Source organism: Podarcis tiliguerta (genome assembly GCF_965153285.1).
Source record: "Podarcis tiliguerta genome assembly, chromosome: 16".
Taxonomy (NCBI): domain Eukaryota; kingdom Metazoa; phylum Chordata; class Lepidosauria; order Squamata; family Lacertidae; genus Podarcis; species Podarcis tiliguerta.
In genome coordinates, this window is record NC_139549.1 from 6756474 (window position 1) to 6781049 (window position 24576).

Consider the following 24576-nt stretch of genomic DNA (forward strand, 5'->3'; position numbering starts at 1 on the left):
CTGACTATGGAGGTGGAGCATGGCCTTGTCCTCCTTTATTTTTTCTACTGCTCTTTTAAAGCCATTCAAAATGGTGGCCAGCGTTGTCTCCTGTGGGAGAGAATTCCATACTTCAACTGTGCCCTGCATTAACTTTTTTTAATTAATTCATAAACAAGTCGATGGCATTTCTTAATCTCATCCCCACACACGATTGAAAGGACCCAAGAGAAGACAAGCAATCTTATGCGATGCAAAGCTTTATTGGAAACAAGGGTGTGGAATGTAGAATGTAGCTGCTCAGTAACATTACTGACAGGGTGTGAATAAAAAGAATGCAGGAAAATGGCATACAGATAACAAAGTTTGGCTCACCAAGGGGAGTGATTTGCAAAGCAATTTGTAAAGTTACGCGATCGAGAACTTTGTGAAACAAAAAACTTAATTTTCAAAGGTTCCAGACATCAAAACTTTGGGTTCACTCCAACTTGTAGGTGTGCGTGTGTGTTTCAGAGGGGATGAGCGTTTCTCAGAAGAAACAGTATGTACTCAGCTCAGCAATGCTTTCAAATATCTTGAGTCTTCTTGGTCTTCCTGGAGATTATTTTTTCTTCTGGGTTTAGCATGGTCCACAACCAACAGAGCTGCCACTGTCTTGCCTCCAGTGACTGGATGGGCATGATGATCCTGAGCCTTAGTAACACGGGTCACTGGAAGTGGATCGGCAGCTGTATCGGCGCCGGTAGGCATAGCGTGGCTGGTGGCAGCTGGGAGCATAGCATGGGTCGCAGGAACTGTCGCCGTAACCGCAGCGGTACCCATAACCACGTGGTTCGTGGCAGCTTCCGCCATAACCGCAGACACTGCTATATTTATGTGGCTTGTAGCAGCTGCTGCTGCCTTGGCCGGAGAGGTAACCACAACCTTGTGGCTTGTAGCTGCTTCCGCCATAACATGGGTCGCAGCAGCTTCCTCCATAGCCAGAGCTGTAACCATAGCCATGTGACCCAGAGCAGCTTTTGCTGTATCTGTAGAGGGGACTATGGACACATGGCTCATAGCAGCTTCCGCCATAACCGGAGATGGATTTATAGCCACGTGGTCCATAGCAGGATTTCCCAGAGATGTAACCATAACCTTGTGGCCTAGAGCAGCTTCCTCCATAACTGGATTGGCAGCTGTAGCCACAAGGATCATAGCAGCTCCCGCCAGAGCCAGAGACGTAGCCATAACCTTGTGGTCTGTAGCAGCTTCCTCCATAACTGGATTGCCTGCTGTAGCCACAAGGGTTATAGCAACTTCCTCCATAGCCAGAGACATAACCATAACCTTGTGGTCTGTAGCAGCTTCCTCCATAACTGGATTGCCTGCTGTAGCCACAAGGGTTATAGCAACTTCCTCCATAGCCAGAGACGTAACCATAACCTTGTGGTCTGTAGCAGCTTCCTCCATAAATGGATTGCCTGCTGTAGCCACAAGGGTTATAGCAGCTTCCTCCATAGCTGGAGACATAACCACAACCTTGTGGTCTGTAGCAGCTTCCTCCATAACTGGATTGCCCACTGTAGCCATAAGGGTTATAGCAGCTTCCTCCATAGCCAGAGACATAACCATAACCTTGGGGTCTGTAGCAGCTGCTGCCACCATGATAGGGTCTGTAGCAGCTCGTGTGAGAGATGCTAGGGCCTGAGCTACTGATGCTTTGTGGTGTATGGATCATTTCAAGGCCACCAGGTGGATAGTTGCTTAGAAGACTGATGCCGATCATCTTTCTTGGAAAGAGGCACACCTGAAACCCAAAAAAAGCAGGGAAAAAAATCATTGGTGGGAATGATCTAGTTCAGGGAAGAACCAGCAACAAGTCGTTGTGCTCCTCTTTGCCACCTGATCAATTTCCTTTTTTTTACTACTAACTCCCTCCACCACCTTCTCCTAAAGAGCTTCCTACTTTTCAGAACTGGTAGCAACTACTGGCACAGCCAGACAGCAATATAGCATGGCGGGGGGCACTGGGTAGTTACCCCGGATGCAAAATTCTTAGGGGTGCAAAATTTCAACACCCGGTGCTGCCTCAATACAGCTGTGCGCTTCAGTCGCTGAGCTCAGCTGAAAATGGCTTCTTCCATGTGAACCAGAAAGTGACCTCTCCAGACAATGGAATGACTTCTCTTTTCATATCTCTGCAGCTGTGATCTCCTGGGTGACACGGATGTCATTAGGCAGTTGAATGTGCATGCATACTGTGTCCATTTCCCTTCCTCAGTTCCATGTGGTCCCAGGCACTGGCAACCCATGCTATGCTACTGCAGCCAGGCAGCCACTGAAGGCCAACACACTAGTGGAAGCCAGAGAACTTTGGCAAGAGTCCTCTTGGACTTGCTCCTCCTCTTCACAATTATGACAAGCCTGCTCACCTGCCCCTCACTCTGGCCCCAGATGAGATGAACAAGCAATGGTAGTGAGAAATAGAAGTAGCTGCCACTTCTGCGTAGGGGCAGAGATGCCAAAGAAGAGCAGCTGCCTAGAATGGCAGTGAGAGGGTAGACTCAGGAGAGGCAGGCATTGGGGGTGTATTGTCAAAGGACTCCTGAAAACTTGGAGTCACCACCACTCCTCCTTCTTTCACACACAGATAAAAATCTATACTCTTGTTCACCCTCAGCAGTTTATGGGATGAGGATCTAAGTTCTACTTTGAGTGGATGCCTTGAAATTAATGTACCCATTAGGGCAGTTCATAAAAAAACCCTTTTTTTTAAAAAAATGCCTGCTCCAAAAGTCTTATCTTTCTAGACCAGGGATTATGATTATATAGCGATATCTGAAATTTCATGCATATCAGTTAATATATTGACCTTCCTCCACGAAAATAGCTGTTTACTTGGCCATTTTCCTACGTCGTGAAAGCTGAAATTTCAATTCAGTGGAGCAGGGTCAAGATATTAACTGATATGCATGAAATTTCAGATATAGCTATATAATCCCTAGTTTAGTAAAATAAGACCATTGGAGCAGGCATTTTTTTAAAAAAAATATTAACCACCCTATTACCCATATAAATCAGGCCCATTAATTTCAATGGGTTTACTCTAAATAGGATGAACACTGAATACAACTCTACATAGTATTATAGGTAGGGGTTTTTTTTGGGGGGGGGGTCAGTCTGGATGATATCCATGGGCCCCTTCCAGTACTGTGATTATGTGTTTGTGAATTTAGCATCTATAAGTAGAAACCTGGTGAACCGGTCAACCCAGTTCTTTTGTTAAGGTAATGGCCTTGGCTGGCCTCCTCAGCATCTCTAAGAGTTAGCTAAGAAGAGATTGGGAACAACTGAACATGCTTCCAGGATGCGGAAGGCATTTCCCATCTGACCTGAATGGATGCTACATCATACTAGGAAGGAGAACAATAGGCCAGGGGACCTAGTTTGGGTGTGTGGTGCTGGAAACTGGAGACACAGAAGCTTGCCTTGCTCTGTGCTGAATCCAAAGCTGTGGGAAGTCCCTGGGAACCTATTGTGGAGGCAAGATCTGTGGCAAGCTAATGCTGTGAGCCCCTCTATCCTACATTCAGGTTGTATATGTGTGTAAATAAAACCCTATACCCCAAAGGCACCACAGTCTCCACCAACCTCCGTTCCAAGGAAACTGAACCCTGACTAACCAATGGAGTCTCTTGCAGCTCTGAGATGAGGGTGCATGCAACACTCTTTATAAATGCGCACATAGGCCACAGTATTTTGGGGGAGATGCATAGCCCACACAAGGAACCTTGCATATCATAGCCTACAATTGCAATACAATTCAAACCAAAACAAGGTGATTGAAGTAGTAGCTGCAGATAGTTGTTTTAAAACATGGGGTCAGTTTAAAACAAGTAAGACAGTATGGTTTTGAGCAGCTAAAGACTTGTACCTTGTTAATCAGCTCTCCAGCTCAGGAAATGAAGATCTACATTAGAGGGGAAAGTGGCCAAGATAAGCATTTTAAAAATAAACACATAAATAAAAGTGCTTAAAGATTTGCTGACCAGTTTAGCTGACCAGTGCTTTCACTTTTGAGAGGACTCTCTACACCTCACTTTGCTTCATGCATGTGCCGGTACTTCGCTTGTGATTCTCCGTGAGACATATTGCCTTCCAAAGCCTTCAGCGCATCAGCCTTGGAGGGGAGGATGAACCCACAAGATAGGCAGCCAACGGATTAAGAGACTTGCTACTAAATTGCCCAGAACCTTCTACATGAGCACTTGTGGCTACTTTGCACTTAATCCTCTCATTAGTACATCTATTCTGCTTGGCAACAAGAATGTAAGGATGCATTGCTTCCATTTCTGCTCTGTGTTCCATGGAATCATAGAATTGTAGAGTTGGAAGGGACCCCAAGGATCATGTGGATCGACCTCCTGCAATGCAGGAATGTCAACTAGATCATACATGACAGATGGCCATCCAACCTCTGCTTTAAAACCTCCAAGGAAGGAGAGTCCACAACCTCTTGTGGGAGTATGTTCTACTCTTGAACAGCTCTTACTGTCATAAAGTTATTGCTGCTGTTTAGCCAGACACTCCTTTCTTGTAACTTGAATCCATTGGTTTAGCTCCTAGCCTCTGGAGCAGGAAACAACAAACTTGCTCATCCTCCATGTGACAGCTGTTTAGATATTTGGCAATGGCTATCCTATCTCCTTTCAGTCTCCTCTTTACTAGACTAAACATAACCAGTTCCTTCAACCATTCCTCATTGGGCTTGATTTCCAGACCCTTGATCATCTTTGAGTCCCTGCAACAGGGTGAGCTCCCGTTGCTCGGTCCCTGCTCCTGCCAACCTAGTAGTTCGAAAGCACATCAAAGTGCAAGTAGATAAATAGGTACCGCTCCGGCGGGAAGGTAAACTGCGTTTCTGTGCGCTGCTCTGGTTCGCCAAAAGCAGTTTAGTCATGCTAGCCACATGACCCAGAAGTTGTACACCGGCTCCCTCGGCCAATAAAGCGAGATGAGTGCTGCAACTCCAGAGTTGGCCACAACTGGACCTAATGGCAGGGGTCCCTCTACCTTTATCCTATCTCCTTTCAGTCTCCTCTTTACTAGACTAAACATAACCAGTTCCCTCAACCATTCCTCATTCGGCTTGATTTCCAGACCCTTCATCATCTTGGTTACCCTCCTCTGCACATGTTCCAGCTTGTCCATATCCTTCTTAAATTTTGGCGCCCAGAACTGGAGACAGTATTCCAGGTGCAGCACCATTCCCATTCCTCTGCCATTTGTCTTCTGCCAAAACCAACATTACTCATCTCACTGTCCACTGTGGTGGAATTACATGACGCACGGCATTAATTACGCAAGTTACATTGTCCATACGTTATTCCACCCCCTTTATTTCAGTGCAAAAGAAACACAAGGCAAGCGGGAAAGAGAAACCTAATCCATTATGAATTGCTCACAGTTTGAAAGCAGCAACAATAGCGAATCTCAATCCTATTCCCTGGATTAATCTCTGTTTCAGATATAGGATGATAAAGCAAACATCATCTGCTTCTAGATTCAGGTAGGCAGCCGTGTTGGTCTGATGTTGTTGCTGAATTACAAATTATTACAAAACTGAAAACTATGGACAGACCTGGTCTGAATAGAGATAATGGATTCTTGTCTCATTAACATGCTAAAGCTATTTTTGGTCATCTGCATACTATCCCTTGCTTTTTCTTGTAGGACTAATTGCAGTCATTAACAGTCATCAACAGGTTTACCATACCCATTGAGCCTATCACCCATCTCCTTCTACCCTTCTGAGAAATACCCCTCCCCACCCTCTCACTATATATAGGGGTCTGGTGACTTCTGTTTCAGAGTATCTGAAGAAGCGTACATGCACACGAAAGCTTATACCAGAATAAACTTAGCTGGTCAATATAAGGCGCTACTGGATAATTTTTTATTTTTATATCATCTGCTTCTATTTCTCTTTTTGACAGAATTCTTTGACATCCCTGCAGTTTCAACAGCTTTCTAGGGTCTCCATCCAAGGTATTTCTTGCTACCTGATCCTTTAGAATAAAAAATAAAATGGAAGGCCAGAATATCTCTTGCGCAAAGCATGCCAATATACTCTGCTACTGACTTATGACCCATCCCCAATTAACCTTGGCTCCCACCCCCAGTTTTTTAAAAATATATGCACAGAAGCATTTCACAAATTTTAAAAGCATGAATCAACTTGGGCCTACCTTGATGTCTGAAGAGATATTTCAGATGAGATCTTTTTCTGGAATACTGTTCACCCAGGAGTTCTTTTTTATAGATCTTCACACAGCCTAAGGGACCTCAACTACAAAAAGAAAATCTAATTAGATGTCAACCCAGTATTCATACTAATCTCATATACTGGTTTAGTGCTTTTGCGCCTTATTAATTTGCAGTTAACATGCTTCTCAACCCTTGTAATTTTAGACTTGCTGGAGAAGGTATTTGCACTATGTTATTAATACTTTCCCTAAATCCATGCAAACAGACAGGAGTTCTGGGAGATGTATCCCTGGCTAACATGCATTATTTTCACCAGTTATCACAAAGGAGATCAAATAAAGTAAAGAAAACAAGAGGGTATCTTTTTTGAAGGCATCTCTTCAAAAGCTTCTTTTCTGAAGGCTTCTGAAGCTCTTACCTTGATGCTAAGGTAAGCCTCAAAGCCACAACCTGGACATTATAGTTTATAACAAGATGTATGGGGAGGGCATTCAATAAGATGTAATATAAGAACATAGGAAGTTGTCTTATATCTAGTCAGACCATTGATCCATATAGCTCAGTATATCCTACACTGATTTGCAGCATCTCTCCATAGTTTCAAAAAGGGTTCTCTCCCAGCCCTAGGTGGAAATGCCGGTGATTGATGAACTTGAAGTCATGCTTTTGAGTTAAAAGAAAGGAGATTCCAATTCAGCATCAGGAAGAGTGTTGTGGACTTTCTTTCTGCCTTGGGTGCTTTCGTTGTGATTCCTGCATTGCCAGGGGTTGGACTAGATGACCCTTGGGATACCTCTACAACTCTACAATTTTATGATTCTACATTAATAAATAGTTTATTCACTAGGTGGCACTGGACTCAGTTGTAGATGGGTGGAGTTGGATGTTTCTGGTGTCTTGTTTAAGAGAAGACAGTGGAGGCAGAACATAGCCATTGTAAGAACGTAAGAGCCCTGCTGAATCAGCCCAATGACACATCTAGTCCAGCATTCTGTTTTCACAGTAGGGACATGGGGGGGCACTGTGGTCTAAACCACTGAGCCTCTTGGGCTTGCTGATCGGAAAGTCGGCGGTTCGAATCCCCATGATGGAGTGAGCTCCTGTTGCTCTGTCCCAGCTCCTGCCAACTTAGCACTTCGAAAACACACCAGTGCGAGTAGATAAATAGGTACTACTGTGGCAGGAAGGTAAACGGCACTTCCGTGCACTCTGGTTTCTGTCACGGTGGCCCATTGCACCAGAAGCAGTTTAGTCATGCTGGCTAGATGACACAGAAAGCTCCTTCGGCCTGAAAGCGAGATGAGCACTGCAACCCCATAGTCACCTTTGACTGGACTTAACCGTCCAGGGGTTCTTTACCTTTACCTTTTACCTTTTCACAGTGGCCAACCAGGTGCCCCTGGGTGAAGTCCACAAGCAGGACCTGAACACAAGAGCACTCTGCTCTCCTGCAATTTCCAGGAACTGGTACAGTGGTACCTCTGGTTACAAACTTAATTTTTCCGGAGGACTGTTCTCAACCTGAAACCGTTCTTAACCTGAGGTACCACTTTAGCTAATTGGGCCTCCTGCTGCTGCGCAATCTTCTCTTATCCTGAGGTAAAGTTCTTAACCCAAGGTACAACTTCCAGCTTAGCAGAGTCTGTAACCTGAAGTGTTTGTAACCCAAGGTGTTTGTAACCTGAGGTACCACTGTATTCAGAAGAACATAAAATGGGCCTTGTGCAGGCTGTGGTGGTGGTGTGTGTGTTGTTGTTGTTGTTTTTGAAAGATCAGTAAGAAAAATGGGATGTAACAGACTTAAATTTGAGCACCAGCAAAATAGAACAGAAAGGGCTATTCTGCCCATCCGTATCAATGACCAAGAGTGCATTTAGTTGTGGGGATTGTTGTGTTAGTTTCCCTGGTTATAATTTTAGCTCTTCTGTCCTGGTTTTGAACATACGCACTACATCACCTGGTGACTAATGGAGCTGTGTGGCTTTCTGATTGATGTACTGTCATGTCATTCACAGCAGTGGACGTGGTGAGACACAACAGCAGGTGTCATTCTGGACATGTCACCATCCACCACCCTTTATGCATATGAACACTTCCTCACGATTCACCCATGAAAGTGGTGGGGAATAAATGCATGTCTTCATATATCCTCAAATTCCATCCCACAATTTTCCAGGGCAATGGGGTTGCAAACTGTATTGTTTTGTTTTTCTGGAAGCACTTAACCCAGAAAGGAGTGCTGAACTTCTGCTACATTTCCAGAAGTGGCTTTTACACTGTGTGAATGCAAAAATAAATAAATAAATAGCAGGTGAGGACAGAGGTGCCATCTTCTTGAGATGATTGAGAGGGGTCTGAGGCAACATCCTGACATCATGTGTGTGATGTTGCAAGGAGCCAGGGGGCGGAACTGAACACCCTCTGAACATTAAGGGGCCCGGACCCTCAAAAAAGCCACAACCATTGGGGTGGGCGACAGTGCCTCAGCCCCTAGGAGCTGGCACGTATAGATAAGGAAATGTTGGGGAAATGGAACAAAGTGTTCTCTGAATGATGCCTTACTACTGTGGGTCAGCCACCACTTTTGATGGTTGGAGGAAATCAACAATGACCCAGAACTGGGACAAAGAAATAAACAACATGGGTATGTTTCCCCGTACCTTGGAAGAGGAGGTTGTCACACATATGGCCAGCATGAGGGTTGGAAGGGGAATCCATTTTAAGCAGATTTCCACATGGGACTTGACTCTTCCAACCCAGAATCATAGAACTGTTAGAGTTAGAAGGAACCCCCAACCTGTTGCAATGCAAGAACCACAGCTAAAGAATACAGAATCACAGTGGTGTAGCATGGGTTGTCAGCACCCGGGGCAAGGCAAGTAATTTGCGCCCCCTAACCTGTGGATTTTAGCACTGATTTTAGCACTGTGAGTGCGAGCGCGCCCCCCCATGTTGCGGCCGGTGCGGCCGGCCCCCCCTGCACCCCCACGCTACGCCACTGCAGAATCATAGAGCGATTTGACTTGCTTGAGCTCTGCTAGCAGTAGGCCACTTATTTTATTGAATGCTTGCCTATATCCAAATGCACTGACATTTTTCAATGGCAGTAGCACCTCGGCTTACGCTTTGGGTTACGAAAGCGGCAAACCCGGAAGTGTTTCGCCATGCGCACATGCGCAGAAGCGGTCCCTCTGGTTGCAGAAACCTCGGGATCCAACCGGAGCTCCAGAATGGATCCCATCCACAACCGGAGGTACCACTGTATTATTTTTAAAACTGATGACTAATAGAATGCGGCAGAATTATATGCAGAAAATCACATATATCCTCAAAGTTCAAGATGTTATCAAGATGTTAGCAGCTTGGGACCAGTTTACCTGTAAGGTCCCCTCACCCAATATACCTGTCCCATTCTACCACTGTAGAACTGGCACTGTTCCAGGTTGCAAATGATACCCATTTTGCCTTAGCAAGAAATTCGTCATTTAGTGTGGCAGCATCCATTCTTCAGACAATTCCCTGACAATTAGCATTAGGCAGATGCCTTCACTGCACTCTTCTTGGCATCTGTTAAAAACATTTTTGTTTAAACAAGCCTGCCTAGACATCTAGAAAGTTTACATGTGTTTTAATCTGTTTTTTGTTTATTGTTTGCTCTGCATTGATTTTAATTATTGTTAAAGGTTTTAAACTGCTGTTTATAACCAAGGTTTTCTTTTTTTTTTACTGACATTTTCACTGTGTTATTCTGTTTGTAAACTGCTTTGAGTGCTTCTTCATTTGTTAAAATCAAGCTGTATAGAAACATTAAGAAATAAACACATTGTGTCTAAAAGTCCCTATATTTCTGCAGCATAATTTTATATTAACATAAAATTGTTGTATGTATTTGGTCCTTTAGGAATCACAGACTGTATTATATATTACATAATAATATATATAATAATGCATATATAAATTATTTCTCCTATAACAAAAGATTTTATTTTGAGTTTATCGGACTCCATTATAATTGCATAAACAGGGCTTATCAATGATGACATGGTGTTGGAGATGTACATAATAAGGAAAATGCTTATTTGAAACATATATATTTATACAGTGCTGGTAAATTTGGGGGGATATTAGGATGTATAAATATTATTGTGGAGAAAGAGTTGAAAATTTTAGAAGATAACATCTTAAACTATCTATCTAGTATATGTGGCTTGAGAATCAGTCAACGCAAATGGATTCTTCATACTCCTCCATCTGCAAAAAGATTGATGTTGATACATGGAAAGGACAAAAATTGATCAACGGATAGATGACATGACAACTCTTGCAAACCATGAATGGATCACTTTCAGACGAAGATTATGCACGGATAAATTTAATGATATTTGGAACGTATTTATCAAAACTCTAGGGACCCATGAATCAGTGTATACTTGAGGGAAACAATAAGTTTCCATATCCAACAATATAGTTGGATAAACAATAAGCTTATCCAACTATACTATATAGTTCTGCAACCTTAATAATAATAGCAATAAAAGCAATAAACACATTCTGTAAATAAGTCCTATATTTCTGCAGCATAATTTTATACAAACATGAAAATGTTGCATGTATATATTTTATGTGTTTGCTAATTTAGGAATTCCAGAGTGTATTATATACTATAATAATATGTATAAGAATGCATTTGATAGTTGAGAACTGTTCATATAGTGGAGCCAGCAAAGAAATCCCATAAACACATCCGTCCTTTACATCAAAGTGAGATAGGCATTAGAAGAAGAAAAATCCTAATCCTATATGACATTAATGGCAGCAATTAATGTAATGTGTTGCCTTTACTTTAAGATGATAGAAGGCTAAGGATTGAGATATTTTCTTATTTCTCCCATTTAAGTTTTATTCAGGAAATCTGGAAGATCGCCATGATGATTGTGGCTTGGTTTATGGAAGGACGAGAGATGGTTTGGGTAGAACAACCTTTTTCATAGTCTTCCATCATATAATTTGAAGCGGGTGTACAAAAGGAATGGAACCAGCTATTAGTGAAATAACACAGTTCATTGCGCAAGTGGAGCATCACCAGGGGCGATGTCCTCTAGACATGTGGTATTAAGAGGACCTTTTCATAACCTTCACCCACTGAAGTGGTAATTAGTTGATATTTGGCATGGTCAAAATGACAAAGTAAATGTCTGGCCCTTTCAGAAGCATAATCCAGGGATTCAACTCTGTTCTCGCTAATGAAGGTTGGCTGCCTTCTCCAGTCAATAATGGAGACACAAGATTTAATTAGAATGAGGTTTCAACCTCTGCCTTAGGACTGCAGAACGACCAATCACTGGGGACTGGGTGATCAACAAATATCAGAAGCAAATGTACATGCATTTTTTTTTCTTAAACCCCACAATCTAATGTTTCATTACAGTGGTACCTTGGTTCCCAAATGGCTTGGGTCCCAAACAAATCAGATCCCGAACATTGCAAACCCAGAAGTGAGTGTTCCGCTTTGCGAACGTTTCTTGGAAGCCAAACATCAGTTTTGGCTGTCAATATTGTTTCCGGGGCTGATCAGACAATCAGCCTTGGTTTGAGAATGTTTTGGAAGTCAAAATGACTTCCAGAACGGATTGAGTTGGGAAACCAAGGCTCCACTGTATTATTCTTATTATTATTTATTTAAAAAAATGAGATGATCTTTAGCAAAATAAATGTTAGATGCCCACAAACAGGGCATGAGTGGGACAGCAGTTCTGCTTCCTTCACACACACCAAATGTTGGTCTATTTTCATTGAAAAGGAACATATGATCAAATCAATAAAGAACTGGGAGGGGGTCATCAGAGAAGCTAAAGGGAATGACTACATAACCCATGAAGCACTGCAGGTGTGACCCCAATGCATACATGCAGCTACCAATTTGTAACGAGAAACTGCTAATTTCAGCAGCAATTTGTGAGCCACAAGGTCCTGATGTTCTCTCTTCTAGTTCTCTTTGAAAGTTTTCTTTACATCCAGTATATCTGAAGGAGCGTCTCCACCCCCATCGTTCTGCCCGGACACTGAGGTCCAGCTCCGAGGGACTTCTGGCGGTTCCCTCACTGCGAGAGGCCAAGTTACAGGGAACCAGGCAGAGGGCCTTCTCGGTAGTGGCGCCCGCCCTGTGGAACGCCCTCCCATCAGATGTCAAAGCGATAAACAACTACCTCACATTCAGAAGACATCTGAAGGCAGCCCTGTTCAGGGAAGTTTTTAATATGTGACATTTTTCATCTTTGTTGGAAGCCGCCCAGAGTGGCTGGGGAAACCCAGCCAGATGGGCGGGGTACAAATAATAAAATTATTATTATTATTATTATTATTATTATTATTATTATTATTATTATTGGAATGTACATGCCCAAGTAAGGGGGGTGAGCAGTTTGGTCTTTAGTCCGCATACATTTGGGGTAAAATTCAGATTCTAGCAAATCCTGCCAGAAGGAAAAAGGTCAATGTTCTCAAAACTGATCCCAAAGATTAGACAAAATGAAGAACATCTTCACACACAGCACATGTGATGGATTCAAGCTTAGATGGCCTAGTTTTATAAGGAGAATTGACACATTTATGGGGTATCAGTCTATCAATGATCATTGGCTAAATGAAGCCAGTAATTAAAGTGTTGGTCTAGGGTTCAAATCCTCCACTCAGCCACAAAGCTCACTGGGTCTCCTTGAGTCGCTCACTATCTCTTATGCAACACCCACACATTTACATGGCCTTGGCCCGGTATACCTGAAGGAGCGTCTCCACCCCCATCGTTCTGCCCGGACACTGAGGTCCAGCTCCAAGGGCCTTCTGGTGGTTCCCTCACTGTGAGAAGCAAAGCTACAGGGAACCAGGCAGAGGGCCTTCTCGGTAGTAGCAGCCGCCCTGTGGAACAACCTCCTGTCAGATGTCAAGGAAATAAACAACTATCTGACTTTTAGAAGACAACTGAAGGCAGCCCTGTTTGGGGAAGCTTTTAATATTTGATGAATTATTGTATTTTAATATTTTGCTGGAAGCCACCAAGAGGGGCTGGGGAAACCCAGCCAGATGGGTGGGCTATAAATAAATTATTATTATTATTATTAGTAGTAGTAGTAGTAGTAGTACTAAGGTGCCACTCTAAACAGCAATGGCTCCACCCAAAAAATTATCAGCAACCTTAACAAACTACATCTCCTATAATTGTTTGGGGTAAGCCATGCTTGTTTAAAGTGGTATCACAATGTTTTAAATACAGTGGTACCTCGGGTTACATACACTTCAGGTTACATACGCTTCAGGTTACAGACTCCGCTAACTCAAAAATAGTACCTCAACTTAAGAACTTTGCTTCAGGACGAGAAGAGAAATCATGCTCTGGCGGCGCGGCAGCAGCAGGAGGCCCCATTAGCTAAAGTGGTGCTTCAGGTTAAGAACAGTTTCAGGTTAGGAACGGACCCCCGGAACGAATTAACACAATGTACCACTGTATATGATATGGACTTGGTCTTCGCCTACTTCAAAGGATTGTGGTGAGGACAAAATGGGGAACATCACCTAAAGGTCCTTGGAGATAAAGTGGGATATATAATAATAATGAATCTCAATGTTTGGTGGCAGTGTATTTTTATTTATTTATTTTAATACCAGGGATTTGGGGGCTGGGGGAACAGCAGGTGAAGGCTATTCAGCAGTGGTTGGTGTCTATTGAGACTGTGGGGTGGAATGCAGGGAAGCCAACAAATTCTGGAGCCAGAGCCAGTGACAGGTGGACCCACCTGATCTGAGTGTTGTCCCCACCTTCCTCTTCTTGAGTTCTACAAGGGCAACAGTGACACTAAGGAGGATGAAGCCAGCAGGCAGCACCATTCCCTGGACTGATTGTAAGTAAGAAGGCAGGCAGTTTGTAGGAGCCGGCTAAGGGCAAATTGAGGTTCATGGGGCAGTGGCCCCTTGCCTTGATGAACCAGCTTCCACTGTCATCCTATCCTGCTTGTGAGCTTACCTGAGATGTTTGCTTAACCTCTGTAAGGAACATGATACTCAGCTAGGAGGTATTTGGTTCTGATTGGGCATTTCTTTCTCTCTCTTTCTTTGTGACTTCTTAGGTTCCTCAAATTTTAACATGTAATTATTTTTTTTAATTAAATTTTATTAAATATTACAAGAAAATAAAAAGAAAAAAGAAATAAAAACAATACATAACAATGCATAAAAACATTTATCTATGCATTTTTAAAAATGCAGACTGGGAAAAAAAGAAATGAAAGATAGAAGAAAAGAAACAAGAAAGAAGAGAAAAAACACTTTCCATAATCAACAATACCAAATTAATATTTCAAACATTACAATATATAAATCCTAGTTAAAATATTATAAAATTTTAGCGTGTAATTAATGAGTTAAAACAGAGGTAGCTAACATATGGTATCACTCCAGATACTTTCAGGAACTCCCCTAAGCCCCTTGACCAATGGCCACTAAACAATAGGAGATGTAGTCCAACATTTTATGGAGCACCACACAGGTGAAAGGCAAAAGCCTTTGGGGCTATGGGTAACTTCCATTTCAGTGAAACAAGGATCCTCACTGGAAGCCTCTCCAGTAGTAAATAGCCCAATAGGCATGATATGTGGGTCACATATACCTTGGAGCCAGCCATCTGTTTGGCTAATGCAGCTCATAAGTCTAATATATGGACTGCTGGAACACAAATGACACTTAATTTCTTAAAATTAGAGAGACTGCAAGGGTGTGATGGTGAGCCCAGCCTAAACCAAATTATCTTTCTGAAAATAAGGGAAAATATGTGGGTGCTAATTTTGGCCTTCCGGTTTATTAACCATCCACATGTACACTCTATACACCCAAGGGAAACTCTATAAGAAAGGTCAGCATCGCTGAGAAATCTCAGAAACATCTCGATGATTTCTATCAACCGTGATCCAGGTAAGTCCACTTTTGATTTATCTTACACAGAGACATGTGAAGAACATATTTTACTAAATCAATGGACCTAAGTTTGCACCATAGTGAGATACCTTCTTGAAATCAGCTAAAAGGCAGTGGGGCCAACATATTTTAGGGAAAAGGGAACCGTCAAGGATGAATGGAATTGTGGCAAGGAATTAAGGGAGGAAATTTGAAATTCAAAACAAGAGAATTTTAGTTGCTTGTGTTGTTGTTGTTGTTGTTTATTGTTGTCATCTTCCTCCTCCTCCTCATTGTGCCTGATACATTAATGAACAACAAACACAAACACCATCAGATAACAAACTCAAAGAAAGATATGGGGTAGGGAAATCACTGTGTGTTTACTCAAAGCTAATGTGACTAAATTGATCTTTATTCTCATGTAAGTGAGTGTAGGATTGCAGCTTCAGAGCTGCATGCAATGTTGTGGCTTATCTGATGGGACGCGGGTGGCGCTGTAGTCTAAACCACTGAGCCTCTTGGGCTTACCAATCAGAAGGTCGGCAGTTCAAATCCCTGCGAAGGAGTGAGCTCCCGCTGCTCTGTCCCAGCTCCTGCCAACCTAGAAGTTCGAAAGCATGCCAGTGCAAGTAAATAAATAGATACCACTTCTGTGTTTCCTTGCACTCTGGTTTCCGTCATGGTGTCTTGTTACGCCAGAAGCAGTTTAGTTCTGCTGGTCACTTGACCCAGAAAGCTGTCTGTGGACAAACGTTGGCTCCCTTAGCCTGAAAGTGAGCTGAGTGCTACAACCCCATAGTCACCTTTGACTGGACTTAACTGCCCAGGGGTCCTTTACATTTCCCTTTTACCTTGTGGCTTATCCACTCTTACCTTTCCTCTGCTCTTTCCAGGCATGGTCCATGATATAAAGCCCTGCGTCCAGGTGCCCTTTATTTTGCTCCAGAGCATGGGTAGGCAAATTAAGGCCCGGGGGCCAGATCCAGCCCAATCGCCTTCTAAATCCGGCCCACAGATGGTCCGGGAATCAATGTGTTTTTATATGAGTAGAATGTGCCCTTTGATTTAAAATGCATCTCTGGGTTCTTTCTGGGGCATAGGAATTCGTTCATTCCCCCCCCCTTCAAAATATAGTCTGGTCCCCCACAAGGTCTGAGAGACAGTGGACCGGCCCCCTGCTGAAAAAGTTTGCTGACCCCTGCTCCAGAGCTTTTCCTGCAGAAACCCACTCTTTAAAGCTCAATTGGAGCAAACACGAATCTGTGGAAAACCTGAATGGACATTTGTTTCAATTCAGCTTTAATTGACATTTGCTCTGATTCAGTTTTTTTTGTGGGGAAAGTTTGGGGCAAACAAACAAACAAAGGCATGCTGGGACATGCAGCTGTAAAGTGCAGACATTTGCCTGGAAAGAGCAGAGCAAAAAGTAAGTGTGGACAAGTCCTTTATCTCATCTAGAGTAGACCAGCAGAAATGAATAGAGATGGCTAACTGAAGTGTGTCTACTGTGAGCAGAATTTAGTTGGCTATCACAGTCTGGTTCTTGTCCCTATCCTTCCACATTGGCTCAGCTATAAACCCATGCTGTTCCCATTTGCAATAATCTCAATTAACTTCACATTTAATTAAACAGAGTAATAATTGATAGATGGCAGTTAGATGCTAGGTAGATGATAAGTAGATCTACAGAACTATCTTAGGGCTGCCAGACGTCAGGAATTTATTGGACATACCCAGGATTCATCTGCCAAAAATAATGCCCGAAATTTACGAAAATCAGTCAAAATGTCCAGGAGAGCCTGAGTGTATGGCAGCCCATTTTGGATGTATTGATTTGGCAAATGAAAAAAGAAAAGAAAAGAAAAACAAAGAAAAACTTTAGTGTCCAGATTTTCACTTTTTAAAATATGGTAACCTTAATATCATCTATCTACATCTCTATATGCCTATTTCTAGGTACCTCACTTTTGCTCTTATAGAGAAAGAAAGAAAGAAAGAAAGAAAGAAAGAAAGAAAGACATTAGACTAATGTGTGCCTTGGAAATAAGTTATCTGCCAGGTTTGGTTTATCCAATTGCCTTGATGCAGTTCTCAGCTACAGAGGTCTAGTTATCTAATATATCTTAGATAACTATTATTATTATTATTGATCTATTGTATCTAATGTTGTATTTTACATTTGTTTTTAAGTTGTAATCATTCATCTTGTTTTTATTATTGCTTGTAAGCCGCTCTGAGCCCGGCCTTGGTTGGGGAGGGCGGGGTATAAATAAATTATTATTATTATTATTATTATTATTATTATTATTATTATTATTATTAATATTATTATCTCTCTGAGCTGAGAACTGCATCAAGGCAATTGTATAAACCAAACCTGGCGGATAACTTATTTCCAAGGCACACATTAGTCTAAGAGTTGACACAGACACTTCCTTCTCAGCCCTGAAGCAATTGGTGAACCTGCACAGCAAATGGGAGTGGGCTTGATTGCTGCTGCTCCTGTTGTTCCTCTTCTTGTTGTTGTTATTCTGGTTAATAACAACAAGAACATAAGAACTAGAAATGTGGGAGACATCTGTCCATGCTGTTTCTACAAGCAAAGGACTTTCCTCTCATTTCGCTTTCTTTTACCCCATTCCAGATCCACCTCCAAACCACGAAGATGACTTGCTACAGACCCCAGGATTGCTGGAATCCATACAGCGCGAATTGGGGAGGCAACCGGGTGAGAAGCTACTGCCGCCCCTCGGGGAATAGTCCTGGCTGTGGATCTGGATCCAGCTGTGGCCCCACTGGCTATAACTCCAGTTCCAGCTGCTACGCACCTCAGTACAGTTCCAGCTGTTGCTCGCCTCGGTACAGTTCCAGCTGTTGCTCGCCTCGGTACAGTTCCAGCTGCTCACCTCAGTACAGTTCCAGCTGCTGCTCACCTCGGTACAGTTCCAGCTGTTGCTCACCTCGGTACAGTTCTAGCTGCTGCTCACCTCAGTACAGTTCCAGCTGCTGCTCACCTCGGTACAGTTCCAGCTGCTGCTCGCATCGGTACAGTTCCAGCTGCTGCTCCCCTCAGTACAGTTCCAGCTGTTGCTCGCCTCGGTACAGTTCCAGCTGTTGCTCGCCTCGCTACAGTTCCAGCTGTTGTGCACCTCGCTACAGTTCCAGCTGTTGTGCACCTCGCTACAGTTCCAGCTGTTGCTCACCTCGCTACAGTACCAGCTGCTGCTCACCCTGCTGCAGTTCCAGCTGTTGCTCACCCCGCTACAGTTCCAGCTGTTGCTCGCCCCGCTACAGTTCCAGCTGTGGCTTACCATGCTATGGCTGCTCTTCAGGAAGCTGCTGCCACTCTGGTGGATACCGGAGATACCGCCGTAGCAACTCCTCCCCATGCTAAATTGGGACAGAAGTGTCCTCAAGACAGGAAGACACAACACAAATAGGAACAAACGATCTGTAACGACTGAGGACAGCTTTCAAAGAACATGGGCTCCCAGATTATTTCCAATGAAGTCAGTTTTTGTGTGTGTCTTCAGTACCTCTGAAAGTCAATAATTAAGTTTCTTGCACCTTTGAATGGAGGACAGGTTCTAGATCATCCTTCGCCAACCTGGTGTATTCCAGATGTTTTGGACCACAACTCCCATAAGTCCTAGACAGCTGGGACTGTTGAGGATTGTACTCCCAAACACTTGGAGGGCATCAGGTTGTTGAAGGCTATTCTAGATGTTCTTTATTATATAGCCACTGCATATAATACAGTATATGCACATTTTTCTCCTTACTAGTCTTGAGCATCCAAGAGATGCCAATAAATTATTCTGCTTGTTTCTTTTTGTGGGAGGGGGGAATAAGTATTGTACCGTGGTTTTCAAACAGTGTTCTGAGGAAACTTGGGGTTTACGGGCATTTAAAAAACAACAACACACAACATCAACCTCTGTGAGGAGAGCTAAGAGGGGAGGGAATCACTGAAGAACCAATACTTTGAAATCTCATTCTAAAAAGAAAAATCATTTCCAGTTCCACCCCCCCCTTCTATTTCAATTCACAATTCATTCACATGTTCCTTGGCATATCCCCCCCCCCCCCCAGCTTTCACAAGCTGCTGTGCTAAAGGCCATCTCCACAACACACATTAGAAGCACTGCTAGACAACTTTAACAGTCATGCCCCCACCAAGCATCCTAGTATGTGTGGTTTGTGGAAGGTTCTCTCACTCTCAGAGGTACAATTCCCAGAGCAACATAACAATCAATCACTCTTCCCAGGGGACTCCGAAGGGGAAAAGGGGTCTCCCAAGAAACTCTCAGCACCCTTGACAAACTGCACTTCCCCAAATCATTTGGAGGAAGCCACAACTGTTTAAAGTGGCATCATAGTGCTTCAGGTGTAAGGTGTGGAGGTGGCCAAATAAGATATAGTTAAGAAGAGTAAGGAAACATCAAAACACACAGTGTAATGTGAAGAATTGTTTTAAATTTCCCCCCTCCAACAACCATGACATTTGGGCTGAAACAGCAGCAGCACTTTTCATGTAGTTATAAATGATAAATGCAATGGACACACACACATAGTGTGTAATTCAGAGATTTTCTTTGAATTAGTTTCAATGAATTGGTTAAATCAGAATTAGTTCATTCCAAGCACTCTGCTGGAACAGTGAAAATATAATTACAGCTCACCATTTAGAAGAATGTTCTTGTTGCTGTCTCCACTGTCCCAAAACAAAAGACAAAGCAAATTTAAAAGGGGATGACAAATGGTTTTCACACCACTCACATGAGAGCCAGTGTGGTGTAGTGGTTAAGAGCGGTAGATTCGTAATCTGGGGTAACAGGTTCGCGTCTCCGCTCCTCCACATGCAGCTGCTGGGTGACCTTGGGCTAGTCATGCTTCTCTGAAGTCTCGCAGCCTCACTCACCTCACAGAGTGTTTGTTGTGGGGGAGGAAGGGAAAGGAAATTGTTGGCCGCTTTGAGACTCCTTCGGGTAATGATAAAGCGGGATATCAAATCCAAACTCCTCTTCTTCTTCATCATCATCATCATCATCATCATCATCATCATCTTCACACCTGCTCCTCCAAAACTATTTGAAAGTGTTCTCCCCAAGATAGGAACCATGAAAACCACTGCTTCTCAAACCCATTTCTGGGATGGCCACCAGCTTAGGGCTATTTTGCACATTATATTGAGTAGCAGGATCATGGCAGCTTTTGTGGTTGCTCCACATCCAGCCAGTAATGTGCAGATCTTTAGCCGGTGTGAGTTTATCACATGAATTTCTGGTGAAAGCACATTCTAGAATGGCCAGAACAATTTGCATTTATGCCATCTGGCCTAAACCGCGTAGCTAGAATGTGGTTTAGGCCAGTGAATGGTGGTATGAGGAAGATATGTATTGCTAAGAGGGAAAGAAATCCTGCCCTTTTTGCTTGTTGAGATTATTCATCATGGAACAAAGGGTGGAGTGTCAGAAGAAGCCCTCAACATGATCCAGACAAGTGGCTACTGTTGGAAAGAAAATGATTCCCAGGGCACAAGAGGGACCTTTGCATGTTAGTTAGGTAAGGTGGTTGTGCATGTTAGGTAGGTCAGTACGTGAGTGAGAAGGAAGGAAGGATTCCAGAGGTCAGGAGATGGCCATTCAAGATTAGATGGCATTTTGGGCACATCTAGATTGATCCATGGATCTAGCTACAGCTGTTCAACAGAATAGCTAAGAATTGCACCTCTATGTTCAGAGATTATGGGCTGTATTCAGTTTACTCCTACCTAAGAGTGGACCCATTGAAATAAATGAGCATGAACATCAAAATCAACCCACTTACTATGAGTAGGAATTAGTTGTGTGCAACCCATCATATCTCTGATTAATAGATGTTCCTGGAGACTAACCACAAGGGAGTGTATTCTCCTTTTCCACACAGCCCTTGTGTATTTCTCTGGGGAACATGGTGAGCCTGTAGGAAACAGGGTGATGGATTGGATAAGCTCATAATATTTTTGGTCTCATCCATCATGACACATCATGTTCTTAAGTATCCTTGATATTATGTCTTCTGCTTTGTAATGAATAGTTCTTTCCTCACTTTCTTATTATCATTAAAGCATGCAGTGAAGCATTTTCCTGTGTTCATCTTTTATCACCAGGGTGGGGGACCTCAGAAACCCTAGCTGAATGTTCCCTTTTCATCCAACCCTTTGGACCAGACCACATACCTTCCCTATGCCCTGGTCACACCCCTATCCAGCCTTGCTTCACAACCTCCAGCATCCTGTTCTTACAGTGACCAATCAGATCCCTCTGGAAAGTCTGAAAGCGGGATTTGAGTGCAACAGCCTACTTGTGATTCCCAGAAAGTGACATTCAGAGGCACACTGTCAGTCTTTGGAGAATCGGCTTCATCCTCCGTGGCTGTAAATGAGCAGATCAAATTAAAGGGAATTCTTACCAGTTAGTTTCTTTAATAAACACTGCGAAGGACAAAAGAAAGCATCTAACACAGGGGCCAGCAAAGTTTTTGTGGCTTGGGCTGGTTCACGGTCCCGCAGATGCCGCACTGGGCTGGAGTCCATGCACACACGCTCACGCATGCGCAAATGCTATTTCTGGCACTCCTTCTGGCTCGGAGGAGGCATGTGCATCTTCCCATTGGCTGCAGGAGCTTCCTGCAGCAATGGGAAGCCGGCAAGCGTCATGGAAAGCGGCCCCTGCTCTGCTCTGCACCGGTTTAGCACGGGAGTTGACTAAGCGGGCAGCGGGGGTCTTTGAGTGGGTGGCAGGGGTCCATGGGCCACTTAAACAACCCCCATGGGCCGCTTGTGGTGCATGAGCCTTAGGTTACCGACCCCTTATCTAACCAGAATGGTGGTGCTCCCAATTCATTTCACTCCTCCCCCCTCTGTCCCTATTAATATACGTCACTCAATAGTTCCGGGGAAGATGGCGCCGGGTCAAGTCTCAGCTGAGTCTCTGTTGATTCCAACAAAAAACCGGTTTTCTCCTCTTGAAGATGATTGTGAGTGTGGGGAGAGTATTCAAGGTGAGAGCGTGGAACTGGATCCAGCAATGGGGCAAGCTGATCCTGTGCTCCTCAGAGAGGAAGAATATACGTCACTCCTACTTGTAATCTGAGCTTGGAGCCTGTGTTTTCTGTTCTGACACTTTCTGAGCTCTTCTTGACCTTGGGCTGAGCGGAGGAATGCTGTCTAGAGACTGTGAATCTGTTAACTCTCTTTCTTCTAGTGCTTCTTCACCTAGCTGTTCCCCAGCCAGTATTTCCCAGCTTCTGCCTTCTGAAATATGTCCCTCTGCAAACCAGTGTTCCAAATCTATACTGTTCTCCTGTTCCTGAGAAGATTCAGGATCAGGAGGAGGGGGAGAGGGAGAGGGTGGCTCCCACCATTCTTCCTTAGTGCAGCCCTTTTCAGCATGAACCCTGACATCCCAGCAACATCATGGGTGAACATAATCATGGTGGTTGTAGCCACTGATAGTCTCATCATTTATGAATTTGTCTAATACTCTTTTAAAACTCTTTTAAACCTACCCAAGTTGGTGGTCACCACATTCACAATTGCCTCACGGTTGTGAATGTGGCCCTCTAAGCCTCTCAATCTTGCTCTCAAAACTCTCCCCAGGTGGCACTCTCTATTGACTCTGCTTCACACCTTCTTTAGTGCAGCAGTTCTCAACCTGTGGGTCCGCAGATGTTGTTGGACTACAACTCCCATCATCCCTCAGCTCTGGTCTTGCTAGCTAGGGGTGATGGGAGTTGTAGTTCAACAACATCTGTGGACCCACAGGTTGAGAAAGGCTGCTTTATTGCTTTTGCCTGGCTGGAATTGTCCTTGAACACTGTCTTGCTTGCCTGTATGAAGGCTAGCGAGAGAGGTGTATGAACAAACAAGCCTGTTTATGAAAGAAAGAAAAATCATATATATATTGCTCCACCCACTTTTTATTATGAACCCAGCCAGTATTGGCATGCAGACCCCAACGCGCATGACTTCCATGTGGATTTTTTTAAAATGCAAATTTATGTTGAATCTGGGGCAAACTGTAATTAAGGTTAGGGGAGTGTGGTGAACAATGGAGCAAAACTGGAACTGACACATTTTGCCCATACCTATTTATATAGGGGTTATACACTTAAAAACAAGAAAGACGCTATTATACCTACCAGACAAGAACTGGGATTACATTTGGCACTGAAATGTCACCTTGAGGGAGATTTGAAAAGCTAGTTTGGGTGTTCCTCCTTTGGGCAAAACATCTGCAGAATGTTAGGGGAGGCTAAACCTTTGTTTTCATAAGACCAGTGAAGAGAGAAGGGAAGGAGGTGCCAGTGTTCTCACCAGATTTCCTCTAAAGCAAATTTCAGCACCTGTTATATCATTCCATTGCTGTTAACCTCCCTTCCCTTATCTTCCACGCTCACTCTTTGAGGTCAACCGCTTTGAGGGTTTTGTTTGTTTGTTTGTATAAATTTTATGGACTAAATAAGTAAATTAAGTCCTCCCTCACTGCCCCACATTTGCTCAAACTTGGGCTTAATCCCATTGGACACGTTGAACCATTGATTTATTTGTTTAGGGCATTCATTCCCCTTTACTCCAAAAAGGCCTTACAAAGTGCCTTGCAAAAATTGCAATCTACGGTAACTTAAGAAGAGGAGTCAGGAGTGAAAAGCAATCCATTGAATGCATGCTTAAATTTACAGTTTTTACACTCAAGTCTCTGCTGGCAGTGGCTTTGGCTGCCTTGCCCTAAGGCACTCTTCCTCACAGGTCACATCTGGTGACAGTGCCCAGGCCAAAAGGACAGGGCAGCTCCAGCCATAAAGTTCTTCAGTTGGAGCTTGGTGGACTTGCCTTCCTCCCTCAGTGAAGTTCTGGCTGCCTTGCCCTCCCCAAAGGCAGTCTTCCCCCACAAATGACCCCATGATGCTACCTCAGGCATATTTTACCTCTGACATATTTTATTTTATTTTTTTGAAGTTTTATTCAAGTTCGGGATTTTTACATACATTATATTATCTCCTTCCAATTTTAAATTTCCTGTACAATTCTTTCCTTTCCCTCCCTTCCCCCACCAATATCCATTGGAAAGGTTTAAACTATTATCCTCATCCATGGGCATAGCGTCTTTAGTTTACATCGAATTTCTTTTCTTTCAGTAGTTTTTATCCATTGAAGATAGAGGTTCCATCTGTTCCATATCGTGGTGGACTTGACCTTCCACGTTGTTTCCTGTGACATAACTGCAACAATGTCCAACTGAATAAGTTCAAACAAATAACTACTCCATGCCTCTACTCTCCATTTTTCTCCATCTTTCTAACCTAAAGCTATTGTTGCCTTTCCCACTATTTTATTTTATTTTATTTTATTTTATTGTT

General features: G+C 43.3%; 1 protein-coding gene across 13 annotated transcripts; it reads right to left on the reverse strand.

Moving 5' to 3' along the window:
* Positions 1-223: 223 nt before the first annotated feature.
* On the reverse strand, positions 224-19948 carry LOC310666115 (uncharacterized protein). 13 transcript variants are annotated; one of them, XM_083416734.1, is made up of 5 exons: positions 18189-19948; positions 15282-15470; positions 14246-14352; positions 6210-6310; positions 224-1768 (listed from the first exon to the last, which is right to left on the reverse strand). In XM_083416734.1, exon 5 carries the CDS (start codon positions 1624-1626, stop codon positions 529-531), a length of 1098 nt encoding a protein of 365 aa, XP_083272860.1. In that variant the 5' UTR covers positions 1627-1768; positions 6210-6310; positions 14246-14352; positions 15282-15470; positions 18189-19948; the 3' UTR covers positions 224-528. The 13 variants fall into 13 exon arrangements, 10 of the variants coding, with proteins under 10 accessions (XP_083272860.1, XP_083272859.1, XP_083272858.1 ...); XR_014505768.1 differs by lacking the exons at positions 14246-14352; positions 15282-15470 and having other exon boundaries at positions 224-1116; positions 1309-1768; positions 18003-19948; XM_083416733.1 differs by lacking the exons at positions 14246-14352; positions 15282-15470 and adding an exon at positions 18003-18056 and having other exon boundaries at positions 18162-19948.
* Between the last annotated feature and the right edge of the window lie 4628 nt (positions 19949-24576).